Source organism: Balaenoptera acutorostrata, chromosome 4 (assembly GCF_949987535.1).
Source record: "Balaenoptera acutorostrata chromosome 4, mBalAcu1.1, whole genome shotgun sequence".
NCBI lineage: Eukaryota > Metazoa > Chordata > Mammalia > Artiodactyla > Balaenopteridae > Balaenoptera > Balaenoptera acutorostrata.
Window position 1 is genome coordinate 92,596,052 of NC_080067.1, and position 12,150 is coordinate 92,608,201.

At 37.9% G+C, this 12,150-nt stretch overlaps 1 protein-coding gene across 2 annotated transcripts in view; it reads right to left on the minus strand.

Annotated features, from left to right (window-relative positions):
- The window catches only part of ABHD10 (abhydrolase domain containing 10, depalmitoylase), a 13,979-nt gene extending 4,312 nt beyond the window's left edge, over positions 1–9,667 (minus strand). Inside the window, exons 1-4 of one of the 2 annotated variants that reach the window (XM_007181938.3) lie at positions 9,470–9,667; positions 6,779–6,962; positions 976–1,087; positions 432–569 (exon numbers count right to left, since the gene is read on the minus strand). In XM_007181938.3, coding sequence (XP_007182000.2) covers positions 432–569; positions 976–1,087; positions 6,779–6,962; positions 9,470–9,494 — 459 coding nt within the window. In that variant the 5' untranslated portion in view covers positions 9,495–9,667. The other variant, XM_007181937.3, reaches the window with a different exon arrangement.
- Between the last annotated feature and the right edge of the window lie 2,483 nt (positions 9,668–12,150).

A 12,150-nucleotide genomic window follows, 5' to 3' on the forward strand; every position in this document is an offset into this window, starting at 1 on the left:
GATCTGAGGCTTTCAGGCTAAAAAAAAAATAGTTTCATAATTGATTAGTCGTCTTAACATGGTCATAGAATAGGTACCATTTCCCATAAGCCACAAAATAAGACTAAGAGGTCCAAAAAGAGATCACGATGGATGATCCAAATAAACAAATGTGGTTAATAAAATGTTGCTTAAACAAGAAATTCAAAGTGTGATTTCATTCATGTGGCTCAAATATTTGGCGAAATGATTTGAAGTGACTGTGAAAAAAAAGAAAACCTTAAACAGGAGACCAAATAGTTAAAGGCGGCAAAGAAATGGTATACAAAAAGGCAGCTAAGACAAAAGATGGGCCAGTGTAACAAGTCAAAGGACAGATGACACATCAACAAAATTCAAAGAGGGAGCAAAAGAACGACAGCAGGGATACACTGAGGTTGCCTGGGACTCACCTCAACAGGAAGCTGATTAAACTGTGTCACCAGGCCATCCACAGCTGTCGCTATGCCAATAAGAGCAACAACCTTTTGTGGCCGTGCGATTGCAGCATGAAGCATAAGCCATCCACCGAGGCTAGATCCAACTAGTATCTAAAAGTAAAAACATGTAGTTTTAAAGAGGAATTTCTTTTTCTTTTCTGGAAGGCAGTGAATAATTTCATAGAACGTATATACTTTCTTTCTTTATATTCATTGGCTCCCAGACTTTTAATATTTGGCACAAAGTAAAATTAAGATTATGATTACTTTTTGTTAAAGTATTAGGTCTATAAGAGAGAATAAACTAGACAAATAAAATTTGTAAAATGAAAAGTAAAATGCTACCTTCGTTTTATGAGAAAGTGAAAATAATAGAACTGATTGATTTGATACTGAAATACAAAAATGGATGGTTAGACATTTAAAATATTAAATAAATTTTCACATCTAAAGAAACAGCTCAAATGTCATGAGGTTGCAGTCAACAATTATCATCATATTTAACAAAAACAGTCACCTGTGGTCCTTCAGCTAAGTCATCAATTATAGAAAGAACATCTTTTCTCCATTTTCCCACTGTGCATTCTTCTAAGTTACCATCTGAATTTCCAACTCCTGAGTAATCAAACCTGGAAAAAGAGAAAACATATCTATATTTAGATATCTATGTATTTGCTTTTCTAATTTTTAAGGAAGATAGCACATTAATCATTATTACAATGTCTAAAATATATTAAAGTAAAACAGTGAAGTCAATATGTATTTCAGCAAATCCTACTGGCTTAACCTTCAAAGATCTCCCATAGCCACTTACTTTCTCACCTCCTCCACTGCTGCCAGCCTGGTCCAAATCACTATCCTCTCTTGACTGAACTAATGCAACAGTCTCCTAGTAGATCTCCATTTTCATTTTTCACCCTCAAAGTCTATTCCCCACACAGTAGTCGGTGATCCTTTTAAAACAAAAATCATGTCTTGCACAAACCCTCCAAAGGCTTTGTATAATCTTTAAGTAAAATCCAAAGTCCTTACCATCCTCTAGCCCCTAACTACCTCTCTGATTTCATTTCTTACTGTCTCTCTCCTTCCCAGGTGTATCCTTACTTTCCTTTTTGAAGTTAATGGAATATACCACCCACATTCCTGCCTCAGGAGTTTTACAACAGCTTCTCCTTCCACGTGGACCACTCTACTCCAGATATCCACTCAGATTGCTCCCTCACTTCATTTAGGCCTTTGGCTCAAATGTTACATCTCCGTAAGTCTTCTCTGACCATTCAACCGAAAGTTGTGCTTCTTTCATCATTCTCTAGTTCCTTACCCTGCTTTATTCTCTTTATAGCAAATATTGCTACCTGACAATACACATATTTGATTATTGGTTTGTGGTCTATCTCCCACACTAGAATGGAAGCTCCACAGGGGCAGATTGTTTTGTTCACACTGCTTTCCCAGTGCCTACATCAGTCCCTTGCACATGGTAAGTGCTAAGTGTATGTTTACTCAATTAGTAGAAGGAAGAGAGAAGTCCAGAATCAAATTCATCATCACTAGCTCCTCCTCTTGGTTTTCTTTCCTTGCAACTTCCTAGTTCTCCAGGCTCAGAGTCTGTCTAATCTGTGAATTTTACCTCCCTTTCAAGGTCTCAATTCAATAAATCATGAAGTATCATACCACTCCTGCAGACTGCCCTAAACCCTAGTCATACTGAACTACTCCCAATTTCTGGATAAGCGCTTTCCTAACTTTGAGACTTTGCATGCTGTTCCACTGCCTAAAAAGTCTTCCTTCCCCATTCAAACTCCTAGTCATCCTTTAAGTCATGTCACCTTCTTTGAGGAACTTTCTTTGACAGAATGTGTCATTTAGTAGTAGTAGTAGGTCACTTTCTTTGTACCCAATTCACACTTTTCATATTGTGTGTTGTAATCAAGTTTTAAATATATGTCTCTCTCTGACTAGAATGTCAGTTCTTCAAGGGCAGACTGTTTTATTTCAAGTTTGTTTTCCCCCAGGGTGTAGAATACTGCCTGCCCTGTACTATCCTCACTCTCTCATTTTTTGTCACATGCACCCCTTTCTCCTCAGTTTGGTAAGACTGGTGTCCTGGTGCAGGTCTTTGTCATCTTAAACCTACCCTCTCACAGCAGCCTCCTGTGTCTCTATGACTATTCTTTCTCCAAATGGACCCACTTTATACTGTCAGGTTTTGTCTGACACATTGTACCGATATGGCATTAATTTCAATGGCTTCCTGTGATATATAACATAAAAATTTAGTGCTTTAGCCTGTTTTTAAAAAACATATTTTAGTCATCTCAGATTGACCTTTTATTTCTTCTGATGAAACTACTGCTTTAGTCAAACTGGTCAACTTGCTGTTCCTAAAAAAGACTCTATGTTTTCTGTCTCTGTTTTACGCTTCATCCATTTCCTTCATGGGAATACCTTCTCCCATCACCTTCATTATTAATATCCCCTCTCAGAGCTTAGTCCAAATGAAATTTTGCTGGAGAGGCTTCCCAGACAAGCCAAAAAAAAAAAAAAAAAAACCTCTACCTAATGAACCTTAGATAGAATTCACTTTTATTAGTCACAATCATTTTATTATATCCTGCTCTATAAGACAGTTTATGTTTGTATTTGTGTCTCATCATTCCTATGAGACTGTAAAGATCCTGGAGGGGAAATACCATCATCTTATTTTTGTTTCTGCATTCTCAATAGTGGCTAGCATGTGAACCTCACACACTGAGTACTATAATACATATTAAATGAATGGAAGTAGAACATAAAAGTATAAAGAATTATTTTATTTAAATTTAAAGTATTTTTCTGATTCTTAAAATCTGGTGAAAACTATTAAATCCTAGTGTTTTTCGTGTACTTGAAGAATATATATGTGATATATAGTGTATACATATTTTCTTAGAGATAAAGGATTAAAAAGTGATGGAGGGACTTCCCTGGTGGCACAGTGATTGGGAGTCCGCCTGCCAATGCAGGGAACATGGGTTCGATCCCTGGTCCGGGAAGATCCCACATGCCACAGAGCAACTAAGCCCGTGTGCCACAACTGCTGAGCCTGCACTCTAGAGCCCGTGAGCCACAACTACTGAGCCCGCGTGCCACAACTACTGAAGCCCGCGCACCTAGAGCCCATGCTCCACAACAAGAGAAGACACCACAATGAGAAGCCTGCGAATCGCAACAAGGAGTGGCCCCCACTCGCCGCAACTAGAGACAGCCCGTGCGCAGCAACGAGGACCCAATGCAGCCACAAATAAATAAATAAAATTTAAAAATAAATAAAAGTGATGGAGAAAGAAAATTAGGTATGAAGTGAAGTGGTTTTGGATCCTTGGGAAATAGCGTAACAAGGCAGCTACTGAAGTCTAAATCATGGTTATTATTTCTCCTCAATCCAGGGGATATAGAAGACAGATCAGGGAGAAGAGGGGAGAAAGACACCAACTAATTCTCCTTTATCCCCCTCTGTGGGCAATCACACATCTCTACTTGCTGTATTTTGTTTACAGTTGCCTTCCAACTACATGGTGAAGATGCAAAACACATGTAGAGGGCCTTCAAAAAGGAAAATATAAACATTCAGTGATACTACTAGGTGACAATATAGTTCATTCTTGCTGAACCCTAACCAAGTGACAAAGATAACTAAAAAACATTCAGCAGTTTAAAACTTTTAAACACAGTAACGCAATTCTGTCTTAGCAGCCCCAATACTCTGGAACATATTCCCAAATCTAAAATTTTAAATTTTATTAGAAATAATTATGAGAGAAGACCAGCCCTAAAACCATGTGTTCCTGAGCTCCGACTCAATCTTATTTTAGGCATGGTGGCAGGATATTAAAAAACCATTTACACAGAACCATATGTACTATTCCCTGTATAATATACAGAACTAACCATTTCCTCATTCAAGATCTAAGTTTTACAGACAAAATCACAACAAAAGTAAACTGAGAAATTGGGATTATAAATAGAAGATAAAATCTCTTATAACAAGTTAAAATGCAATCGATAGCTAATAGTGATTAGATTGCAATGAAGTTTGATAAAAGCAAATAAAAAGGAACCTGATCAAATTAAAAATTGTAACGAAGGGCTATATTTTATAAAGTTTTATAAAGATACACTTAGGCTACATTTTAATACAGTATCATATAATTGTCTGTATATAGTATAATTTCATCCTCATTACTTAATATACCTTTAAAAAGAAAATTTATTTCATGTGCATCCAAAATGCAGAAAACCCCCTTATATGTCTTATAGGGAGACAGGAACTGGTTATAGCTCTCATAGTCTCAATTTAAATTCGAGAACTGATAAAATGGGGATTTCTTGAGTCAAATTCTTTTGGGGACAAAGAACGAGAATGATGGCAACTTTTCTGATATCATCATGTTTTGCTCAGGGTAGTCCTCCCCTTCCTGGAGAGCTCTTCCTTCTTACCCAAATTCTAACTATTTTTCAGTGTTCCTTTATAAAGATTTTTCTATCTACTTCGACTCCTAGTTTTCTCTCACCTTATACAATTTAGTATCCTGCTCTTTGACATAATCACATTTTGATGAATATTTCTGTCTAATTTCCCATATGTATTTTATCTTGCATTTCCCCACCCTGATTAAAAGATCCTTACAGGCAACGACCATGTTTTATAATTCTTTGTATATTTCACAGCACCAGTATAGTGCTAGAAAGTCTACTTGTAAAAAATACTCCAGTCTTCAGAATAACAGTTAGGTTAGAACATATTTTTAAGAGTTCTGAGCATGAAAATGAAATAATTCAGTTAATTTGATAACAGGAATAAGACAAAATTCATACAATTGACATACTTTTTGCTAATATATTGAATAGATAAGTCTTATTTTTAATTCTAAAAGTTTTTAAATTTTTTATTTCTAATTATTTTTTATTTTATTTCTAAAAGCTGTATTTTCTAGACCTATTGAGTGAATGTTAGTGAAACTCTTCTAAAAACTAGATAAATAGATTTTTAGGTTGCTAGTGCTAGAAAAGAATTCAGAAATTATCTTTCGTCCAATCTCCTCCTTTTTATGATGAAGAAAATAGGTCCAGCATTTATTAACTGACTCATCTTGTCAGTTATTGCTAGCATTAATTCTAGAGCCCATGTTTCTTGAATTCCAGGCCAGCGCTCTTTTTACTAAACCATACTATCTCTTCTGGCAAATCAGGCACTAAATAAATGATTGTTATAAGTAAACAAATCTAATAACAATGTAAACACATTATTTTAGTAAAATAATTATCAGTATGAAATATTAGGAACTGTGAAATCAAGTAGTAGTTAAACAACACATATCCTTATTTATGCTTATACGTATTCAGGCTACAGAAGTGAAAGAAAAGAAAATCGGTGGAAATGCGAATTATACAATATTAATTTTACAATACTTTAAAACACATATATTATTTTAAACTACATATTTTAAAAGGAAATAAACAGTGGTCAAATAAATGTCCTTAAGTCCCCAAAGGAAAACCACAATATAATTATCAGATTACAAGAAAGCCAATTAGTATACTGGTTTGTTGTCATGTTAGAATACTGTTTCTAAAGAGCTAAGTTACCACTAGTTTTTTTCTGCCACCATTGTCGGTGTGGCACAGAGATCTTTATTTATTTATTTATTTTGTTTTTTTGTTTTGTTTTGGCAGCGTGGCTTGTGAGATCTTAGTTCCCCGACCACGGATCGAACCTGGGCCCTCAGCAGTAAGAGCTCGGAGTCCTAACCACTGGACTGCCAAGGAATTCCCCACAAAGACCTATAAAAAAGGCTTTTTAAAGGCTGCACTTTACAAGAACCTTAAATCACAAAATGAAAGTTTACAGACCATTAAAATAAATTCATCTATAAAAATGCTGGCATTTGGGCTTCCCTGGTGGCACAGTGGTTGAGAATCTGCCTGCCAATGCAGGAGACACGGGTTCGAGCCCTGGTCTGGGAAGATCCCACATGCTGCAGAGCAGCTAAGCCCGTGCGCCACAACTACTGAGCCTGCGCGTCTGGAGCCTGTGTCCCGCAACAAGAGAGGCCGCGATAGTGAGAGGCCCGCGCACCGCGATGAAGAGTGGCCCCCGCTCGTCGCAACTAGAGAAAGCCCTTGCACAGAAACGAAGACCCAACACAGCCAAAAATAAATATAAATAAATAAATAAATTAAAAAAAAATGCTGGCATTTGTTTCAGTTGGTTAGAGCATAAGTAATTCTCTACTGCCACGGTAAATGGTAATATTTTCTCTAAAATGTGTTGTTCCTACCTTATATAGGCGTGACCTAGAGATTTGCAAAACTCCTCAATCGCCAATGCTTTTGTACCATTCATATTAGAAATATAGCCAGGGATGAAGATAATTCCTGGACTTTTGCCTTTTAGCCTCTTATAAGCCAGGTTTGGAAGGTCTGGTCGACTAAGGAAAGAGATTGAGGTCTTTTGTCTGCAAGCTAAACAAAGTACACAAAACATAAACTATAGTTTGCAAACACAGTTTTTTGAAAACCATACATATTTCTAATCTTAACTTTCTTAACTCATCAAACTGATATCAAATACTATTTCCATTTAATAGAAAAAAAATACAGATGTGAAGTATTAAAGTCACAAGTCTGTGCATGGTATCTTTTAAAATCATGTCACAATCAGTGTCTTCTCTGAGCAAGGTCCAATCATGATTCTTCCAAAATACACAATGAGAAGGAAATCTGAAGGCAACAAAAGACAGAGAGACTTGTCAAAAATGTTTTTCTGTTGCTGCTATATCATGTCCCAAATAGTATCAATCAACATTCAGATTTACCTACACTAGTTTTAGCCCTTTCTTGTGAGATTTGTCTTCTTTAAAATTTTTTTTTAACGTTTAAGGGGTTTCACATCCTCTACTTTTTAGTGGGGAGGGGGAGAAACAAGTTTGGTTTGCCCTTGGGAAGTTGTTTCAATGGTAGAGGTGCTGTGCCCCTTTTATTACTGATTCCCTCTCCACCCATAAAATCATGGGCCATGGTAACAGCCAATGATGATTCCATATCTGCTGAGGCGGGTTCAACGAGCAGTTTCTTTACAAGTAACCTTGAATAAATGCATCATAATACCATTTTTGGAAAAAGATTTCTCATAGGGCTCCCAATCACTGTGTTTTATTTGTTGGCCTGGTTTTCTGTGAATGGTACACACAAATCTTAGTGCAAGTACAAAGGCACAATGGGTAAACCTTACAAGGTTGTTCCATTTCATTATTTTTAAAGTTCCTTCCCTACTGTAAAGACAATACTTGCTCTTAAAAAATGTAGAAAGATATTTAAAAAAAAAAAAAGTCATTTATAATCCCACTTTCTCCCTCCAAAGAAACTAGGCTTGTGTACTCCCTTAACAGTCTTTTTCTGGACCAACGGAATCTCTTTTTTATCACATGAAACCTCTACTTTATTGTGGCTAATTAAAACTTCTCAGTCTCTTCCATGTGAGCTAATAAAGTTTTCCTCAGTTTGGATTTGAGAAGTTGATTTTTTAAAAAACTGAATTGAAGCCCTTAAAGCTATCCCTTTTATATGTAATCCTGTTTCAGAGTTTCAATGTATAGTGAAATATGCCAAATTTAAAACTTTTAGTGAAAAACAAGGCTAGTAGGAGCCAGTTATGTTGGTTGACAGATTGCAGCAGCAAAAATGTTCATTTCCCATTTCCTTAGCACTCCAAAATTCCTTCCTATCCTCTTTTCCATATTACTTTCCAACAGGAAATTCTCCATAATTACAATTTGTTTAATCTTGGTGAGTTATAAGTGGTCAGGTTCTTAACATTATATCCGTGAATGATCTTCATAGTGTAAGGATTAGCTCAAAGCCTGGGGCATAAGTGTTCAATGAATGTTCACTAAATAGTAAAAGAGTATCATATTCTAGTTAATGAAATGACATACTATACTTTGCTAAAAAAAAAAAAAACAGATATATAACAGCCTCTTGGTTGTGTACAATTAAAGGTAAGTTAAACTGATAATATGCTTAAAATTTTTAACTCAAAGGGTATTTGCCATGACAATTCCCATTCCAAGCACTATGCATCTGACAGCTGTCTGGCAAGGGTGCGAAAACAACAAAACAAAAAAAATAAAAGGACATAATTCATAAAGACAGACTATATATATGGGGGTTGGGAGTGGAGGTAGGGTGGGACGGAGAAGAATCAAGCACAAGGAACGGAAATATTCAGGGGCTCTGATTTTTCGTCCAAATTCTAGTTTCCTTTGTAGAGTAACGACTACGGTTTTTACTGGGCTGCGATCATGGGAAAAACAAAACAAAACCAAAAAACTAGAAATTAGGCTTGATGACGGCGTTTAAACTTTTCCAAAGAAAATGTTCATATTGTAAAATCGCTCAAGTCAAGGGAGGGCAGGTCTAAGCATCTTAACAGTCACGATCTGTAAACCCTTTAGAACCAGCAAAGAAAAGCAAAAGCAACTAATAATCAAACGCATTAAATGCACATCTGAATGTTTCCTAATGTTGGCGCTTAACAAAGGGGAGGCGGGCAGAGAGGATCCTTAGACTGCAGAGCGTAACGCCACCAACGGCCCGGGCTGAATACCCCGGGGCCCGGCAGAGCTCTCCTCACAGCCTTCACCAGAATTGTCGAAAGCGCCTATAACTGGGGTACTGAGAACCGGGGAAGAGCACTTCTGAACGGGGCGCCAAAAACGCATGGCACAGGAACTGACGGAATCCGTGATGTTCGAAAGTACGCGTCCTACTCCAACCTTTCGGACACTGACCTGGGAGCCACCGTGGCGCCCGCTCGGCCTTCGGTGCAAGTAACGTGCTGAGCCCACGGTGGAAGCCAAAGGAGACGGCCATCCGGCCCAACCTGCGACAAGGTACCCAAGCGCCCAGACCCACCCTCGCCATCTTCCCAACGGCCCCTGCGCCCCGCGCCGACCTACAGAGACACTCACAGCGCCCAGAACTGAGCTTGCGCATGCGCCGCCCTCTGGACGACGCAACTTGGTAAAAGGCGCCTGTCCGATTTTCGACCCCCGGAGAGCGCACATGCGCAGAGCGTCGTCGCTCTTCCCAGCCTTTCGCTGTTGGGCTGTTCTGTTGGGGAGGTTCAGTCTGTGAGTTTGGGATGTTTTGAGCGCCCTCGGTAGGCTGCTTTCTCGGTGGGTAGATACTCCAGGACTGGAAGCGAGGAGAGGAACCCCACCCATCGTTCCTAGATAGGAAACCATCTCATCATCCCGATGACGGTAGGGAGCTGAAACATAAAGTGCTAAGGTTTGCTGCGTTACAAGTAGTTCTCACCCCCTTGACAGTTTTGACCTGTACCGGAAATGGTTCGAAGATCTGACCTTAATCCTGCTTGTATAAACACCTGGAGTGGAATCGAACATTCGCCGCTCCTTCGCCCTTTTTCAGTTTGCTTTAGCTCTTTGTATGCCTGACTGTTGAATTACCCTGACCCCTGTCTCATACTATACGCAAAAATAAATTCCAGTAGATAAACGGTCTCAACAGAAGAATAAAACCTGAATAGTTCTGTTCGCCCTGCTCCTAGAAATAAGAAAAAATATATAATTCCAATAAAATTGGCCAACAGCTGTGATAGGCAGTTCATATATGTAAACATGATGATCAACCTAACTGAAAAATTGGAATTAAAAAAATAACCCATGCCATTTTTCCTACCCATCAGATTGGCAAAAGTTAAAAAGAACAACTATTGTTCTTTTTAACTTTTTTCCGGCAAGGAAGCTGGGCAATGGGCACTCATGTATGGTTGGTGGGAGGGTATACTGACAAACTCTTTTGTCAAGTAACCTGACCACCTATGGCAATTTAAAATATGCATCATTTTCATGCCCTTTGACCCAATGGCCCCAATTTGTGACTATCCTATAGAAAATACTAGTTTATACGGATGCATATTATCTACTAGAGCACCGTTTTTAGAGGCAAACCGAAGAAAAAAATGGAATGGCCAATTAATGGTTGAATAAACTGTGGTACAAGGGTTTCTGGATTCCTGCTCTGACACCCTTCAAAGCAATTCTTGGAGGCCTCAAGCATCAACAAGTAAAGACTAGTTTTTTTTGGTTGTTTGTTTTCTATTTAAAAGTTACTGTAGCTGGTTTAATACTGGATACAGTGAATCCAGCCTATCTTTGGAGTCTTGAGAACCTGTCCTATTAGAACACACTAGAAAAGTTGGATAAATAAAAACTTAATAGATCTCTTTCTTGAGAGGTGTATTGCCAGAAACACCTGCTTGACAGCTGCTTGATTTAGCAACTTTCTCCAAAAGCTGCCGAGCTATTTTGCTAGTTCTCCATTAAGCCTGTTGTAGACTCTAAAGGGACTAAAATCACTAAGGTGATGCCCAGTGCACATCACTTCAGCATCCTTTGTATCTTAACAATAAACACTTCTCCCTATGGTTCTGGATATTTGCAAATATTCTCAATCATTCCTGTCCCTATTCTGTCCCTTTATTTTTGCAGGTCTTCTTGCATTTTATGTGCAGGAAAAAAAAAATCTTACTTGTTCTCATAGTGGGAAAGGCACTGCACAAAAAAAGCAGGGAAACCCATGGACCATTTTCTCCATCCACCTTCATCAGTATAACAAATCAGGAAAAATTGTAGCTAGAGTCAAGTGAAGATGCTTTTACTGACAGCAGTGGGCCTGAAGTAGACAAATTTGTTTCCGTTAACCTACTATCAATGTTGCCTTCACTGACAGGTGTGAAAGGACATACTGTAGAGGGCGGTTTCTTCCTCTGAAATCTGCTTCCTTGTTCAGGGAAACAAATGATGTCCCCACCAAGTAAAGCCTTAGAGCTTTAACTTCATACCTGCATGATTTTTTCCCCATCAGAGAGAAGGACAGGTAAACACAGTCCTTCAATCCCCAGTAGTAATTGCATCTGTGCAATTAGACAAAAAGATGTCAGGTTTCTCAGGGGTTATCTCATCTTGTTAGCAACAGGAATGTGACCAGAGATATTTCTGATTACTTCAGTTTATAAACTACAGGTCATAATGTTAGCACACAACAACCTTTATGTCGATTCTACAATGGACTTTTGCTGATTAATCCATCCTCTGTCATGTAACCAATGGGTGACTTCCTAATGAGAGATGAGTTTATTTTCAAATGTGAAATCTGGTCAATATTTTAATCCAAACTCAACATATTTTAACACACATATTGGAAAGGTTTACTATATCATGCAAGGCATAAAGTTGATTAGAATATCTTTACAATCCTATGAAGAAGGTAAAGTACAGTTCAGAAAAGTTATATCTTTACATTAACCAACAAAAGTTTAGCAATTGTATTTCACTCTCATTACAGGGTTTAGGGGTGATCTCTGAAAAAACAGATTATAAAAATGTCTTCTGCAATTGTGATTTTGTCCTTCACTGTTCAAGTAAAATCATGTGTCATCCAGTTGCAAAATCTTATTATTGGCAACATGTATACAAACCACTGCAAATAAAAAAAAAAAAATTGTACCCAGGCAGGCCTGACAAAGATTTTACAGACACTTCTAATCTAATCATTTCACTTGTACTAGTAAGTAATGTCATTATTTTCTGCTTTCATTCTTTTGCCAAAGCATAGAAAGAGTACA